At 39.1% G+C, this 17,500-nt stretch overlaps 3 protein-coding genes across 4 annotated transcripts in view; 1 reads left to right on the top strand and 2 right to left on the bottom strand.

Moving 5' to 3' along the window:
• Positions 1-2,921, bottom strand: part of LOC137984769 (apolipoprotein L3-like) — a 3,700-nt gene extending 779 nt beyond the window's left edge. The window contains exons 1-2 of the mRNA XM_068832043.1: positions 2,577-2,921; positions 1-1,875 (exon numbers count right to left, since the gene is read on the bottom strand). The exon at positions 1-1,875 is cut by the window's left edge and continues 779 nt beyond it. Coding sequence (XP_068688144.1) covers positions 866-1,875; positions 2,577-2,589 — 1,023 coding nt within the window. The 5' untranslated portion in view covers positions 2,590-2,921 and the 3' untranslated portion in view covers positions 1-865. The remainder of the gene's footprint in view (positions 1,876-2,576) is intronic.
• Positions 2,922-3,552: 631 nt separating this feature from the next.
• LOC137984770 (26S proteasome non-ATPase regulatory subunit 7-like) lies at positions 3,553-11,926 on the bottom strand. The gene is made up of 6 exons (XM_068832044.1): positions 11,663-11,926; positions 8,281-8,373; positions 7,355-7,452; positions 6,170-6,250; positions 4,736-4,827; positions 3,553-4,253 (listed from the first exon to the last, which is right to left on the bottom strand). Exons 1-6 carry the CDS (start codon positions 11,832-11,834, stop codon positions 3,806-3,808), a joined length of 984 nt encoding a protein of 327 aa, XP_068688145.1. The 5' UTR covers positions 11,835-11,926; the 3' UTR covers positions 3,553-3,805.
• An 86-nt stretch (positions 11,927-12,012) lies between these two features.
• LOC137985254 (uncharacterized) overlaps positions 12,013-17,500 on the top strand; it is a 26,161-nt gene continuing 20,673 nt past the window's right edge. For both annotated transcript variants that reach the window (XM_068832822.1, XM_068832823.1), the window contains exons 1-5: positions 12,013-12,298; positions 12,565-12,612; positions 13,673-13,963; positions 15,196-15,249; positions 17,253-17,460. In XM_068832822.1, coding sequence (XP_068688923.1) covers positions 12,049-12,298; positions 12,565-12,612; positions 13,673-13,963; positions 15,196-15,249; positions 17,253-17,460 — 851 coding nt within the window. In that variant the 5' untranslated portion in view covers positions 12,013-12,048. The remainder of the gene's footprint in view (positions 12,299-12,564; positions 12,613-13,672; positions 13,964-15,195; positions 15,250-17,252; positions 17,461-17,500) is intronic.

Genomic DNA, 17,500 nt, shown 5'->3' with positions numbered 1-17,500 from the left:
TGCCCCTGTCTTTCGATAGGCTCATTAAAATGTTTCTTTGTGGATGGGTTGTCCATCTACTTTGCCCGATTCCGGCGTCAAATAAAACGAAACGAGTACTCTGACGCTCGCCAAGCATTGCAACAATTAGCAAGTGTTACAAAATTTGACACTCGGGCAGCTTTTATTTCATTTTCCAACGAACCAGTCTCTGATTGGCAGTGACCTGGACAGATGATTGCAACATATCATCTCTCAACTTTTGTCTCAGTACATGTCAACTACAAATGAACCACAGAGGTCACAGAACATGAGAATGGCAGATTACGGTACATGACAATAACAGAAGACCTATTTCGAACCATCTTGACAGACAAATTACATGTATTCATGTAAGGGTTGTCTGATGGTCACGACATGTTAAGGGCAGAAATCTGGATTCACGCACTACAACTTTAGAGGATCACGCATCACGGTATGTATATTATTCACGAATCACGGCTGTATTTCTTCAGTTTTCCCGATACACGCTCTGTTGTCGGGTCAATTCACGGATCACGAGAAACCCCTTCCAGACCCTCTGAAAGGGCTTTATAATCTTGAAAAATAATTGTCCCTTTTCTTCGAGTTTAAATAGAATAAAATTCTCGTCTTTCCTAGCTACAGAAAACGCTTAATACTCCTATAGTCTAAGGTATAAGGAAACTGCACTACAGATAGGGTTTCCGACTACCTATTATAAACATGCAATTGGTTGTTTCAAAAACGCTCTAGTAGCGCTATCCTGCCTCACTTAGGATTTGCTTAAGGCACAACCCATATCAGTTTCTCGCCTTAGCTTGAGCTTTATAACCCCTTTCGTCATTGTCAAAGAAGTCTTTCGTCTCTAAACATCACCAACACCATTTTCTTTGTTTGTTTCGTCATTCATCTTGTTATACGCCTCAGTAAATTTCTCATCGATGAAACTTTCTACCAAACCTTGAATTTCTTCCTTATCTGGACATTTCAGATCACTCAATCTCTGTCTAATGTCCTCCACAGCCGAGGATGTGGATCCACGATGGAGTTCCAAAGATGATCTCACTAACAGAGTAACATCTAAAGGGATGAGTGCTGCGCTTATGACAGAGCCAGCGACGTGCGCCACGCGCGTACCTGCAAAAGCCGCGGTACGTGCCACGGCGCCTGCAGTTGCGACAGCTGACGTTGTCAATGTGGCGGCGGCCGTGACCGCTCGGAAGAACTTAGCACCAATGTCCACTCTCTCTTCCGTTGATGAACCGATGACGTTAGAAAATATTCGGGCGCGCAAGAACTGGAACCCATTTCCTTCCAATTCCCTGAGTAGCAACGCGTCGTCATGTAACGGCTTAAGGAACTCTGCTAACTGAGAGATGAAATCTTCCAGGGAGTCTAACTGCTGTTGAAGTTCAACGCAAGCTGTGTGATCCTCCTCAATTGCCACCTGAACATCTTTGAGACCTAACTTTTCCAAGATCATCTCAACAACTTTGGAGCCTGACATAACCAGTCCTCCTGCACCACCAATCCCAGCTCCCACAAGAGACACAATGATCCCGGCACCAAATGTGAAAGGTGCAGCAATGAGACCCGCCACAGACAGAATACCTCCTACAGTGCCCATGGATGCTCCTGTAATGGTTGTTATGTTCACATTCCTGTGATGTTCGTGTAGTTTTGTCGCCAGCTCTTCTAACTGCTCTAAAGTACGCCGCCTGATCGGTATCCACTGAACAAAGGCGTAAATTAATTCCATTCTCAGTCTGCGTAACTCTTCAAACCGCTCTGTGATTTGGTTGACAATAAGCGAATCCTTAGTTGCTGCTACATCGTCTCTATTATCATCTTTTGTCATTGTTGACGGAGCACTTCCTAAAAAAAACAGTGAAAATGCACATCAAACGCGTGCCTCAAGCGGATTTTCTAAAAATAAAGCAGATCATTTCTTCAACCTCGTTCCCAGGGTCTTCCCTGCCTCCTTTGTCGAGACAAGGGAAGCAGAAGAAGTTGGACCAAGTTGAGAATAAATTTGAATATTTTATTGACAAAACAAAGTGTGACTGTGTCTGAATACAGATCATGTCAAAAATAAGTAAGAGCTGAAAAACTTCAAGTATTCTTACATTGAAAACCGAATGGTTAGTCCAACACGGAAGTAAACTGAATTGAAAATAACATGAAGTACGCTTTCGATTCAGTCGGCCATATTTTGCTCTATGTTTTTGTTACGTGCGATCGCCATAAGGTCGACGATTTCGTTTGAAACTGAAGTCGCATACTGTTATTTGTCGCCTTTTATTGGGCCAATATCGCAGATCATTGATCTGGCTTGGTCGTAAACATACCGTATTATATTGTTTTATTCGCATCTTATTCACAGGGGTTTGAAGTATATAACAAGCGACAAAGATTGCAGTTATAAATGCAACTCTAACTACCAATTTACAAAACAACGTGAACCATCAATTCAACAACCGATGCCATCAAACATGGTGGAAATGTACAAGATTTCTTGATGTTTTATTTTCGCGCTTCTTTGTCGTTCTTACAACAACAAATATTTTCTTACTAACCTTTTTTTGCCATGGTTGCAGTAACTCACTTTATTGATACAGAAGACGACGAGATGTGTATTAATTTCAGTGTTCAAGCATGCGACCACACTCTCCCGATGTAATCGTAATTTCCAAGAACAAGATCATTGATTCAGTCCTGTCAGTGTAACCACTCTGCAACACTGTTGAATGATGAAAAACCAGGCTATAACAACGGCTGAAAATACACTCAGATATAAAGACGCTTCCAAGGGTTCAGCTATCTCTGCGAGAGCGCGCGGAATGTCTTTCATGAATTGTCACGTCACGGTGACGGGAAAACAGCCACGACGTGAACGGAAAATTGACATTTTTTAGATCGGTAGAGCGAGAACTGGGCAGAGCATGTTAAAAAGGTAAGGGGAAGGTCTTAATGCGTGAATGATCGCATTCGAGATCACCCGGGTAATGATATAAACTGTTCAAGGGTCAGAACAAACTGCTTCATGTACAAGTATGACGTCAAGCGTGTTCATGTATAAGGGGTATTTTCAAGAAAAGTACTTTTCCAATGCTCGAAAAACACTCTGGTGCTCCGAACAGCTTGTGACCTTCCAACTACTAGTTCGGATAGCCATCAAACTAAGTTCGGGTTACAATCGCTGCAAAGACTAAAACTGTCCGAATGGAATATTCGTGCAGTCGTAGTTAAGGAAATTCCGGTGAATCAATCAAAAGTTGTATGGGTGTTTCCATCTTTAATTGTCCCAACCCTCAACCCTCAAGGAACCCTCTATTTTGCCACCCAATAAGATTCTCGTCGACAGTGAAATGATCTCCTTGGGCCACTTAGCCCAAAAACATTTTCGTTTAGGCACAAAAAGGGAGGAAGGAAAGTCATGAAATTACGTTGTGATTCGTGTTTTGACAAAGGATTTTCTCCAAACTTTGATTCGGGTCTTGCATGTTGCAGTCGGCCAAAAAATCTAGACAAAAACAACAACAACAACAACGACAAGGTTCTTCCTATGTTTATTTACTGATCATCAGGACTGATCAACTCATATAATTTTTTAAGTTAATTTCAAATGCCATTTCTTGAAGTGAGTTTTAACATCTAAGAGAACTTTATGAAGAAAATTAAACTACAGAAAACAGAAAATCCGCTGATTTACAATAAAGGAAAAAATCGTCTTTGAAGTTCGACAAAGTGCTAGATACAAAAATATCACTATTAATACTACTCAAATTATTCAAGCCTCAATGTTTCAGGATTTCTTAGCATCTTTATCTTTGTCCTGGACGTTCTTATCTTTAGTGTCTTTGTCTTTTTCCTTTTCCTTGTCTTTTTCTTTGCTCTTTTCCTCCTTTTTGCTTGCTTCATCTCTTTCAGCATCTCTGTTAGCTACCTTATTATTAATAAGGTTATGAAGCGCGATCACAGCTCGCACAAGAGATGCCACATAAACAACTAACATCTGGTCATTGCTTTTAACAGACAACGACTTGACAAATTCCTCCAGATTCAAATTTGGTAACAAATTGAACACATCTTGTAGCTGGTAAATTATTGTGTGGTTAACAGGAAGCTTGCCAGTAGCTACTTTGTCAAGATAATCTCTGATATCCTGGAGGCGTGAATTTAAGCCTTTAAGAGACAGAAGTTGGTTTGTTATGCGTTGAGAAAGAGTTCCGGCTGTAAGGTTCTTTATGTCCCTAAACACAACAAGAAAAACAGATTAATTTTTATTAATCACCATACTCTGAGTAAGTTTTAGTTAGATTCCTATTCAATTATTGAATGCTTGTTTGTGTTTAGCAGGGAGCTTTAGATACGTGTACAACTACATGGATGACCACAATGTTCAGAACTTTTCAAGTGCATTTTCCTGAAGTTGAGCTTACAAAGAATGTTCGAAAGTACAGGGGTTTGAAATGGTCCAGCTGTATGTCTCTTGGAACAGCACTGGCACTAAGGGCTGGAGGCTGCAGCATTCCCTAGTCTACTGTGTGTATGATGCCTGGCTTAACTTACAGACAGAGGCCTCTACCTATCATACTTAATGCTTCCTTACTTGGTCCCCCCCCCCCCCCAACACATTCCTCCACCTGATTTGATTTTTCAAGCCACTTGAAAGCTTAGTAAAAGCCACACAAAAACGTATGGGATACACTTTGTCACCTTTAGAGTGTATTACCTGAGTAAGTGCTCAACTCCAACCTCTTCTGCTTCTTCAGCACCAATCTCACTAGCGATGTGTTCAAAGGTTTTTGTTGTTGGAGTTCCATCCTGAAAGAGAGAAAATAAGATTTGAAAGAAAAAGTTTGAACCACAAGTATATATAAAGTAAAGGAATATTGCCTTATTTTATTCAATTGAAAACTTTGCCATTAAAAGTAAAATAAAATTTTATCATGTTACATGTACTGTACAATAATAATAATAATTAATAATAATAATAATAATGATAATAAAAATAATGTAAAACTTTATTTCAAACTATCAAAACAATTAGTAAATATTTACAATTTTAAACTATATATATAGAAATTTTTTACAAATTTTAAAAACTAAATTATATGTTCACGATAGAAAACTATTTACGATATGTGAATAATTTAAAAATGGGAAAAAGACAATTAAGCATTACTAAAGAAAAAGCTAATCAAAAATCTAAGCCTAAAATTATGAGTACAAATGTAGACCACCTACAGCGAGAGTGAAGTCTTCTGAGACCTCACGTGATTTGAAAGGATATCTAGAGCCTCTGACGCATCTGTGTACAGTTCTTAATATAGCAAATGAGAGCTGTATTCGTAGCCAGGAAATAACACTGGTGTAGGGTTCATTATTCTTGCTCGAAAGCTTATTTGCGAGAGTTCTTAAAAGGTTCTGACAGTCGAGTCCCATGCCCCCGTTTGTACCAAACACCAGAGATGTAAAAGTTCCCATCTCTACATCCATTACTCTCTAGCTCTCTTATAGTGAACCAAAATATAGCCTGAGTTTTTGAGTGGACCCAGATATTGTTTACCCATTCACACCTGAATTGCTCCAATTGACAAGTAAAATAGTCAGGCATTACACAGAGTAAAATCTGCAAGTCTCACTGTCACATGGGGAGGGGCTAAAGGTTAGGGTTAAGGTTAGAATAACAACATATTAAATACCATGACAATATCCTTAGAGCGGTTTTCAATTGAGTGTCGAAAGTAATTAGCGAAATACTTTGGTTTTGCATCTACTTCACTCAGTGATTGGTCCAGAGTTCTCTCGCCACTTTTTCAACCAATCAGAAACGAAAGCAAAACCAATCGTGGTTCGCGTGTGTACATTTTCCCGAGTTTTGATTGGTTAACTGGATTGTCTCCGTCCTTTTTGATTGACAAAAGTAATTACTTTGGTTTTGGTTTTACAACATTCATTTGAAAACTGCTCTAGTAATCATTAGTTAGAACTAACCATACTTTCAGTAACTCAGCCCTGTGTGCTTGTATCAAGTATTGGGCATCACCACTCATAGTGACAAAATTTAAGGAAAGGAAGTAAAGTAACTATCATTTGCAATCTGGTGTAGAGCAATGCCACAGGCAGAGATCAAGGTGTCCAAGGGTTCTTTACACACACTTACATCATGTACTTCTTCAACAGCCACATAAGCATCTGTTGGTAAACCAAGATCTTTAGGCTTCGCATCGATAATAACAAGAACCTTGTAACAACAAAATGAAGTGAATTAATAATTAATGTTAATCTTTTAAAGACTGAGGATAATATCTGCATCAAGGTACCAATACTGTACAAGACAAATTGGGTGTGAAATGTTTAGCTACCAGACTCAAATTTGAACAATAATAATATTTATTGTATGGCCCGTACGGCCCCGCGCGCACTTTTATTGCAAAGCTATTGGGAAAACCCCTGTATGAGGGCCGTACCCATTAGTGCGAGCAGGGCCGGAAAAAGCTGTACGGCCTACTAGGAACACGTACTGCTCCGTGCAATGCAATTTTAGGGGATTTCGTCACTTTTAACATCCAAGTAATAGGCCACTTCGGAAAATACCATAATACTCTTTGTATGAGCATTGTTTTTGTTTTCTCTTGGGACCTTTGTAAGTCCCTAGAGAAACTGGAAACAATGCTTATGCAAAATTTGGGGGGACAGACAAAGATTATTATGGTATTTTCCAGAGTGGCCTATTTACAGCCAGAAAAGCAAATGCAAACAACGTATTAGACAAATTTTCTGAAGTGCATATTTTTTGTTTTTTATTTTGTCCTAACTTCATCTTCTGAGTGCTCATAAATAGTGTAAAGAGCCCATATGATAAAATGCTTGTTGACTGAGTTTAGGTTGGGCCAGACAGGAAAATATTTGCCCCTTGGTCATGGCCCATGGACCTCGCTGCGCTTGGTCCGTACGCCATGACCTCAGGCCAAATATTTTCCAGTCCGGCCCTCCCAATCAGTCAATAAGTACATAATCATTCTTTAAAACCTGAATGCAAGGCTCCAAACATGTCAAAAATCTTGAATACACGACACCCATGAAAAACTAAGGAAATAACTTTTCTAGTATAAACTCCAGAGTGGAGATTATCTTCCTGACAAAGACATACTTTTAAATTGTGTGCATACTTTTCCAAGAATAATTAAGGTGAAGTGAATGTTAAACAAGAAAGGAAAACTAGCCCTCCAACAGATCTTTCTCACAAGATTCCCCACAGTTTAATGATAAACTCTTCTTGATCCATTTACCGGTACTGATGCACATCAAGCCTATCACAATTAAAAAAGTACCAATGCTTGCTCACCGAGTTTGTACAATATCTCCTTATTAGCTCATTCACTTTAACATCATTATGATGTAGTTTTGGACCAGTGTGGTACCAACCTACAATTCGTTCTCTAGCTGCAAAAAATACAGTGTATAAATAAGAAAACAATTACCAGTAAATAAATTTAAAGACATCTACTCATAATTATGTGAAGAAAAACTTTCACATGGATCACTTAATTCCTCATGAATTAAATCAAAAACACCATTATCCATTGACTCCTAGGAGTGAGACTAAATTCTTGACATTTACCCCATGGAACCTCCATCACATTATCAATGATGCACTTCTTGATGTAAAGCGTAAACGGAAAGTACCCTGTATTTGGGTAGAAGTGTATGTTAAGTCTTTCCCCTAATAATATTAAGTGGCACCAAGAGCATTGAATCCTGGCTTTTTGAAATCTGACTTTTATGACAATAAAAATAATTATTACAGGGTTGGGAATGAAGGAAAAGTGAATGATAGGTCACTGATGCCCTTGAACCCTATATGTACAAAATTCACCAGCCCCCTTCCAAAACGAATTACATTGTTATATTGGCAGTGATACTGAGTAAAATCATTAAAAATAAGAATGTTACTTTTTTACAATACATTTACATTTTTGTAATAATGTGTTGCCTTTAATCAGGAATTTCTACTTTTATGTGTTGATTTCTCATAATTATGCAAACTCAAATGATAGAGAATCTTAGGACATGAATAAACACAATCAAAAAGTTGACTTCTGAGAAAAGGTAACAGACTAAGTATCACCTGGAAAAAAAAAAAAGACTTCTTTGAGCAAAGTTGAAAACCAACAAATTCAACCTAACAAAAAAAATGGTGACGAGCAAGGCTCCTTCAACATCACTGCATGGACAGTTCACATTTACTCACATGGTTTGTGCAAAACCTACCATTCACTTTCTTGAACATTCCATACATGTTTTCTAGATAATCGTGATCCAAAAACCAAACACTTGGATCCTTGTCATCTTCATCAAATGGAACTGCCAAAAAGCATACAAAATTACGCCTAAGTTACATGTATTTGTATTTAAATAAATTAACTGATTTCAGCTTTAGATTGTTTATGTCAAAAAATGATCATGGTTACTGAAGTTCACAAGACAAAAAAGTGGCTAACTTAGGCTGTAGAAGCAACTTAACACTATCTTTATTCATATTGGCATTTGATATGCGGAAATGAAGTTACTTTGAAGAGATGGCCATCACAGTTAAGGAAACAACATAAGAAGTTGCAAAGACATCTAAAAAACAGACTTAAAAATGACTATATCCAACCACCATGAACATTCTGTCACTGAGATATCAAGTCGTCTGGGTACTGGGGGTATAAAAATTAATTTTAGAGTAATATATTCACATTTTAAAAATTAACTTTCCTTTTCTTGTCATGATCAATTTATTACCCTTACATGTTACATGTTCTTAAGACAAGTATTAACTCGTCAGAGCTCACACAGGAGCTGGAGGGAGTTGATCACAAGCTGCTGCTTCCCGTTAGTGAGGCCTGATGGCAACAGATAGAGCATGCCTCAGCTGATGATCCAGTGCTTCAGGAGCTGAGACTGATGATACAGCGTGGGTGGCCTTCTAACAGAGCTGATGTCCCTCAATGTCTGCTTCCTTACTTTGACACCCATGATGAGTTAGTGGTACAATGCATGATCATGTTCAAGGGCCATCAGTTTGTCGTGCCGGCTGCCATTCGCAAGAAGATGATGGCAGCCACTCACAACAGCCACATCAGAATTGAAGCCTGCATACGTTGCGAATGTGAAAGCTGATATTGGCCAAAGGATGACAGTCGAACTCAAGGAGTACATTCAACATTGCGATGTCTGCCTCGCTCACCGCAATGAGCAGGGTAAGGAGCCGCTCGCACAGCATGATATATTTTGCAGCCAGGCCATGGTCCAAGGTCACAGCAGACTTGTGCCAACTCGAAGGGAGAACTCTTCTAGTCATATCAGACTACTATAGTAACTTCATCGAAGTCGCATGCGTCACAGCAATCATAGCGCAAAGCATAATCAAAGAGTTGAAAGCCGTATTCGCAAGATTTGGGATCCCACACATCCTCGTTACATGGGAATTCAAGCACGTGACATTGTCTCTGACCTATGTATGCTCAGTCGAATGGAAAGGTGGAGAATGCCATGAAAACAGTGAAGCGCCTTAAGGAGAGCAAAGACTCTGGCCAGTCGGAGTAACTGGCACTACTAGATTGGCAAAACACTCCCACCACGGGTATTGGAATGAGCCCAGCGCAAAGGCTGATGGGAAGGCGGAGCAAAACACTACTACCAATAACAGGCAAACTGTTATAGCCAAGGTACAACACAGAAGGAGAGGCCCACATACTACTGGGAGCAAAGCAGCGCCAGCAGTTTCATTACAACCAACACACAAAACCTCTTGAAGAGATCTCTCCTGGCGAGACGGTGAGAGTAAAACTGCCTGGCAAGGAACGCTGGACAAAGGGGACATGCGCCGAACCTCTAGATCACAAAAGCTACTTTGTCAAAATAGGCGACATTCAATACAGGGGAAACCAAAGACACCTCCTGAAAACAAGTGAGCCCAGCTCACTGGCACCGGGCAAGGACATTAAGCCTACCCCACCAGCAAGCGAAGAGAACAACACCGGGAAGGAGGACCTCCCAACCCCAGAGCTGCGCTGATCTGAGCGTGTCAAACAAGCATCAGTGTGGAACAAGGACTACCACATCAAGAACACTATCAACTGTGCATAGCTAATCACAATTTGTTTCTGTTTTTTTCTATAAGGGGAAAGATGTAACAATATGACCTAAAATTCTATCTCCAATGATTGCAACTTGATCTAAAAACAACAATCACACGTGTAAGGTCCAAGTTTCGATCAGATCAATTGCGTCCAATAAACCTTGGTAAAACTCCACTCTTGTGGAACTCCTATTGTCTGGATCTTCTTATTACAGGTGAGTGCATACAAGTGAGGGTGAATGCGTTCAAGTGAGGGTGAGTGCATACAAGTGAATGTGAGTCAATACAAGTGACAGTGAGTGCGTACAAGTGAAGTTGAGTGAACATAAGTGAAGGTGGGTGCGTACAAGTGAAGGTGAATGTGTATAAGTGAAGGTAAGTGCGTAGAAGTGAATGTGAGTGAGGCTGAGTGCATGGAATTGTAGGTGGGTGTATGTTGGTACCATATTTGGATATACTATATCTGGTATAATCATATAAAGTGCTCTTTATGCATGCTAGCATGCAGTTTCAACCACTCTGTATGCGAAGTTTCAGGAAACTCCAACCAGCCTTTTTGGTGATCTTGAAACCTCTGCACTTGACCAGAGTGTTAAATGGGAGGCTCTTCAGGAGGATTTGCCCTCTTTTCAAACGTTAAGAGCTCTTTTTGCTTGACGATGGTCAATGACTTCCGATCTTTGCAATGATATTGATATTAAACAAATAGCTGTTGCTGCTTTTCTGGATCTACGAAAAGCCTTTGATGTTATAAATCATAATCTACTCTTCAAGAAGTTGGAATCTGCAGGTGTGCCTGGCTCTGCGTTTCATTGGTTTAAAAGCTACCTCGAGACAGGTTCCCACAAGGGTCTGTCTTAGGACCAACTCTCTTCTGTGCACATTATAACGATGTTACATCAGCAGTGAAACACTCAAGTTGTACTTTGCTTGCTGACGATACTGAAATCCATTACAGTGATGGAGATATCAACAAAGCATCCAATTGTGTTAATGGAGATCTTGACAACATTAGCTCATAGTTATCAGGTAATCAGATGGTTGTACACCCAGGCGATAAAAATCAATTACAGTGTACAACCTTTTTATCATTCAAAGCAGCCTTACATAGTTTTTTGCTAAAATCGGACAAATTAAGTCATAGATGCACGGTAAATTAAATATTGTATTTCTTATTGCTATCCTTCTTTATCTGTTAAGATAATATTTAAATAGTTAATTTTGATTGTATGTGATATGATTGTATTTTACCCTTTATTATCATTTTTATGTAGTTTCAGAAATATTATATTTATCTGCTCATGTATTAATACCAGTTTGTTTTTAACAAACTGATACATTTTCAGCAGTTTAAATAAAGTTATTATTATTATATTATTACAACTCCGAAGAGCTGAGGATAATGATCTTACAGTTACGTGCATGCGCAAAGAGCTAAAATTAACGCAGAATACGAAAAGACGAGTTCCTGATTACAAATGAAAGTTCCTGTTCCATTCATGGGTACATATAAGCTTTTATTCTTACCAGCAAAACTGTTTGCAACATCAAGAACACCTTTTCGTCTTGAACCCAGCAAGACTCCAACAACTCTCTTCTGGTTTCCAACTTTGCCCATTCTATAAAAGTGGTCCACAACGCTTAGAAGAACGATCGGATGAACAACAACTTTGGTGATCGGTTCCTCTGGTCCAGGCATTGTGATTTCACAGAGAAAAATGCAATAATGCAACTTTTAATTAACTCTAAAGATGGCGGATGAGTTGACAAAAAACTCGATTCAGGGTGCGCGCGGTTTGCACAATCCAACCGGTAGGTACTTCATATCATCCAACCGGAACTTGTAAATCCCATGAGGCCTTGTAAGTTCCCCTGCTTCCTCTTGTTACAGTGTTCTTGTTTATACGGCAACTATGGGTGACTTTAGAACACTTCTATTGGAAATCTCCAACGAGTTAACAATTTCAGATCTGGCCATGTTAAAATTTGTTTGTGGAGATGTGATTCAAGCAGGTGCTGCTGAAAAAATAACGCAGCCTTTTGAACTGTTTAGTGCGTTGGAACAGCGTAATATGCTGTCGGAAGAAAACCGAGATTTCCTCGCCTCAAAACTGAGCGCTATAAATAAAAAAAGGTTAAGAAATAAGCTGTTAGGAATACAAGGTACGAAGTTCCTTAAGTAAATGCATGTGCTTGTCTACTTTTGCAATGTATTGATTGCTCTGAACTGTGAAAATGATTCGATTAATCTTGCAGCTCAATCCAGTATATTTTCTTGCGTCCCGTACAGAAGTGTCTGTGGCATGCGTGGAAGGAGTTGCACTTACTAAAATACGTATTTGAACCTGATATTACTTCGCGGGGTATCTAAGAGTTCAACTGTTATGACTGTATGTGAAAGACACAACTTTTTTAAAATTTCTTTGCAGAAGATACCCCGGGCCCTGTCGACACCACCATTTTTAACCAAGCTCAAAGTAAGAACGTTAAGATTATAAATAAGCTTTAATTGATTTTAAAATAATGACATGTGTTAATCAGTAATAATTATATAAAGCTGGTCTTATTGTCCATTGAAACCATTTTCCCTGTTCTGTCAGATTGGCTTAATATGTCACCACCTAAATTTTGGTGGAGTCAGCTACTGTCATGTTGGAAAATTAATTTTCCTGCAGTTGTGCACTGTTGGAAGTATCAACATTAACTCATGGGAACTTGCAAACTTTTAATGACGGTGCCTACTAATTAAAGATATTTTTGCCTCGGTGTATGATTATGGAGAAAATGTAGAACTTAACAAGTGTTATTGAAATCCAAAAAGGATATTGGAGGTAACCACGCATTTTTCAAAGATAATTCATGAATAATATTTGTAAAAAGCTTTAAAATACAAAGCAATGTATGACGTTCTTTCTCAAATTGAAGCCCTATTATCTCTCACAAATGCATGATTACCCTCAATTTTCTTTTTGGATACCAAGAGTACTTACTAAGATCTACTTTCTCCGGATAGTTTTAAACCACGCAAAAATGTATGGCCTGTATTGGTAAGCATCACCAATAGAAAACCAGAGAATATCGAGATGCGCAGAATGTATGGGCAATAACAATAGTAGGCACCATCCTTAAAGAAGGACATTGTTCTGGGGATGTCATTAGTTCATTATCTTTTTCATATTTTTCTTAGGGTGAGGGTTAGGCAAATAGTAATTTCATAACTGATAAATGAAAAAATGAATGTTACTGTTAGGAAAACAGTAGATATAACTTACATTATTATTGGTGCATGAAATCTTAGTTTGATGATAATGATGATGTCATATTCAGTGTAGCTTATCTGCACATGCTTTTGGCAGTGTTGGAGGACACCCTTCCTCATATTACTAATTTATCATTGTCATAATGGTACTAATTCATTTTCCTTTTTTATCATCATGCTTGTTATTTTGTAACCTGTCCAGAGGTGAATAATAGCTCAATAATGACTTTGAAAGGATAATGAAGGGGACAGTAATCATGTTAAAATATTTGTTTCAGATCAACCTGGCCAGTATGTACCTCCCAACTTTGACACTAATCAAGTTTCTGATACCCTTTATCATGATCTTGCGGAGGACGTCAGCTCAAGCTGGAAAATGCTAGGCAGACGCCTTTCAATTTCCGAAGCTGTCTTGACAAACATTGACATTGAAAATCGACGTGTCGTTGAAAAGGGCATGGCCATGTTTAATGAATGGAAACGTAGATGTTCCAACCGCACAGATGTGAGAGTGTTGAGAAATGCTCTTGAGAAAATAGGAAGGACAGATCTTTCAGAAAAAGTGAGAGGTACTTGACAGTGTCAAACAAATTAGGTTTACGTTTCCTTCTGCTCTTGTTTTAGTGGAAGATTGTGTGTATTATAGCTTTAATTTTGATTAGCAAGAAACTTGATGAGCACTTGTAATATTATTAGTACCTTAAGGACGTTCGCGCGAAAATGTTTCAACATTGATTTTTTTCTGAAACTTTAACCACTGTAAGATAATGAGTTAGTTATGTCAGAAATGTAAAAAAAATGGGGGGTCACCGACTTCGTTTTGGAGAGAACATGCCCGGAAAAACACCCAAAATGTGACAAAATCGGGCTTCGTTAGTGAATAAGGCCAGTGTCTGTAAATCCAAATATATTGCAATTAAATCTTTGAAGTGAAATCTTCTCTGCTAAATATTGTTTAAGTGGACTTTTTAAGTGAATTTAGTCAACTGGTGAGGTTCCTTAAAGATCAAGTTCGCAGTCAGCGACTACAGTTTCACGCGCCTTGCAGCCGCAAGATGGCAGGATTTGATGTCCCGTGAGCAGAAATCTTGAAATTTTTTTAACTTCCCACATTGATTTTTTGTTCATTTTTGGACAACGTGGAGATAATAATATTGTAAATAAAATCCGTTTCTGGAAAGAAAAATAGGGGTCACCGAACGTCCAAGAGCGTTAAATCCAGGCAAAGCTATAGCAATGGCCTTTTGCCCTATCATTTCTCATTTTATGACTTAGCGCGCGCGCTCGTGTATGACGTGGCGTGTGCATTTGCGTGCGCAGTAAGGATGCCCAGAAACAATTGGCGCGAACGTCCTTAAAGTTACCGACATTCTGTGGTTATGGGGGACTTCTTGAAAGCCTGGTTACTATGTAACCATACTTAAGATCACTGATTACAATTTGGAAAACAATGCAACTGAACAGTTTTTTGCACTCATACTCTGTCACTGAAAAAAGATTGATTAATTATGCATATAGGTATCAGTATAAATGTACATGTTAGTATCTGTAGAATTGGAATGGAAACCAAAGTTCTGCAAGATGTGTCTTTAGCTGGTAATGTAGTTGTAACATTTTTAGTGACCAAAATGTGTTCATTCAATCAGCAAAGGTCTGTGATCATCTTGAAACCAGGGTGAACTTTACTGTGTTGACGCTAATGAAAATAAAATTAATGCAATGTTGTTTTTTGACATTAAGTATAATATTATTTGACCATTATAAGAAACAGATCTAGAGGAATATCAATTCCCTCTTTTAGATGAAATACATGCAAAACAGCAAATGCAAATGGCACCACAAAATACTGAAGCAGGTTTGTATTAATTAATTTCATTGATTTCTGTCATGTTTGTGCTATGCTTCGCTTTGGTGTATTTTACATACATACATAAACATACATACTTAATTGACTGCTCCCCGTAGGGGCTTTTCAGGGTCAATGAAACAATGAACGAAACAACAACTGTTAAGAATCTCAACTGGCTGGAGGCAAACCAGTTGGCTATTTACAAGTGCAGCCATGAAATTGAACCAGGGACTACCAGGAACCAATTCAATGAGTGGTCAGAATGAGTCTTGAACCAGGGAACTCCGGATCTCGAGGAAAGCGCCCTAACCACTGGGCCACACTGCCTTGTGGGTCTTCACCTATTTTTTGTTCAGTAAAGTTGTACTCCACTAGGAAAGAATGGGTCTACTTACACTAAAATCTGTCTGCTTTAATATCAGGGGATGTCCTTGCCTCCCATAGTGGTAAAAGGAAATTCACTTCCTCTGTCCTATTTGTTGAATGAATGAATGAATGAATGTATTGTTGACCACTCCCCTAAGGGCTTTTCAGGGTCAATAAACAACACTGTGGGGGACTTTGCCAGACTGCTGAGGCAGTCTGTGCCCCAAGCACAAAATGAGAAAGAGACCACCACACTGGGGACTACATCTCCACGGTCTTCTACTTTTCTTGATCACCATGTGTGGGTTCTTTAACATCCCAAGCAAGTGATGTGTGATGGGGCCTATGTTTTACCATTCCTTTTCCGAGAAGAACAGAAAGTCAAACCATTTGCAGACGTCATTGCAAAGACAGCACTTTCTCCTCAGTTATTTAAAGACCCTGGGTGTTGGTCCAGCCGGGGTTTTGATCCTGCGACCCCGCATGGTAGTCTGATGCTGAACCAACTGAGCCAACTGGTCAGCAGTTATAGTGTAGTTGATGAATTACCTTTATGTAAGGTTCACCCCCATGCACTCAGCATGCAGGGCTGTCAATAAATTTGAAAGTAGAAGGCTTATACTTAAAAGTAGGCAGCCATGATAGTGAGCTTGGCACAATTGACTGAGGATGGAAAAACATTCTTTCTCGGATGTTATGTTGTCAGATTAAGTGCAAAACTGGGAATTACAGTGTATTCAGTTAAATGTTCCAGCCATTCCATACCATTCGTATGAACGATCGAGTGCAAGCAGTTTTGTCGTGATTTCTCATGTTAAATCATCATAAAATATGCTGTCAATTCCACTCAAAACGGGTAGAAGAATGCTTTAAATTTTCTTTTATGATAATTTAACAAGATTTTTCGTCTCAACTGGTGGTAAAATGGGACGAAAGTGGCCGACTGAAGATGGCTTACTAGGCGGTGGTTTTTTCTGGCTACTGGCCCCTACTGGCCCTTACTGACAACCCTGTGCACTTCTCAAGGTTTCCAAAGGGCAATGCTGGGGGTAATAAATGCTTCTTGAGGTTTATGTATGCTGTTTTGTAGATGGTGTTGCAAAAAAAAAAAATGTAAGAAACAGCCATCCCTACCTATCTTCTTTCTCCTTGCTGAAGAAAAAAAAAGAAAAAAAAACAAACTTGTAACAGTAATTATTATAAAAAGAAAATAAAAAATAACAATAAGTGTCTTGCTAATCGCCGTTGCAAGCACAGCAGCGATGCAGCTCAACTATGTTGAACCGAAAGCATACAATTGCGCCTCTGACTGCCACTATACGGTCCATGTATGACCTTTGAGCACAGCTTACAGCCAACTGGAATCAGCTGTATGCTGGTTTTTGCCGAGGGAGGAAAACCAGAGAACCAGGAGAAAAAACCTCCGAGCAGAATAGAGAACCAACACAAACTTAACCCACTTTTGGCATCAGGTCCAGGAATCAAACCTGGACCACATCAGTGGGAGGCGAGTGCTCTCACTGCGCCAACCCTGCTCCCTTCTGTCTTTAAGAAGGATGATGGTGCACTAAAATAAGTGAATTTTTAAAGAAATTTGTTGTAATTCTTTTACTTTACTGGTTTATTCTGTGACCTTACTTCAGTACATGCAGGTATTTCAAGTGAAAGACAACCATTTCCAAGTTTACGTGACTTGCAACAAGCTATACCTCTTGCACCACCACTGCACACTGTCACAAGTACTGGTCAGCGTGAAGCACAGGAGCAAAGTGAACCAAGTTCAATGTCTGACTCTGCAAGTTCTCCCACACGTATTCCCCATTTTGGAGGAATACTTCCTGCTCCAGAAAGGTTTGAGCATCCTTTATTAACAATATTTGTGTAAGTACTT

Source organism: Montipora foliosa, chromosome 14 (assembly GCF_036669935.1).
Source record: "Montipora foliosa isolate CH-2021 chromosome 14, ASM3666993v2, whole genome shotgun sequence".
Taxonomy (NCBI): domain Eukaryota; kingdom Metazoa; phylum Cnidaria; class Anthozoa; order Scleractinia; family Acroporidae; genus Montipora; species Montipora foliosa.
Note: the sequence above shows the minus strand (reverse complement) of the source record. Positions and strands in the feature narration are given on the sequence as shown.

Excerpts from the sequence above, each read along its gene's own strand:
- LOC137984770 (XM_068832044.1), bottom strand. The coding sequence starts at position 11,834 with ATGCCTGGACCAGAGGAACCGATCACCAAAGTTGTTGTTCATCCGATC. Across the intron at positions 8,374-11,662 it reads TGTTGCAAACAGTTTTGCTG|TTCCATTTGATGAAGATGAC; the intron begins GTAAGAATAAAA and ends GCTTTTTGGCAG. Across the intron at positions 4,254-4,735 it reads GGAGTTGAGCACTTACTCAG|GGACATAAAGAACCTTACAG; the intron begins GTAATACACTCT and ends TGTTGTGTTTAG.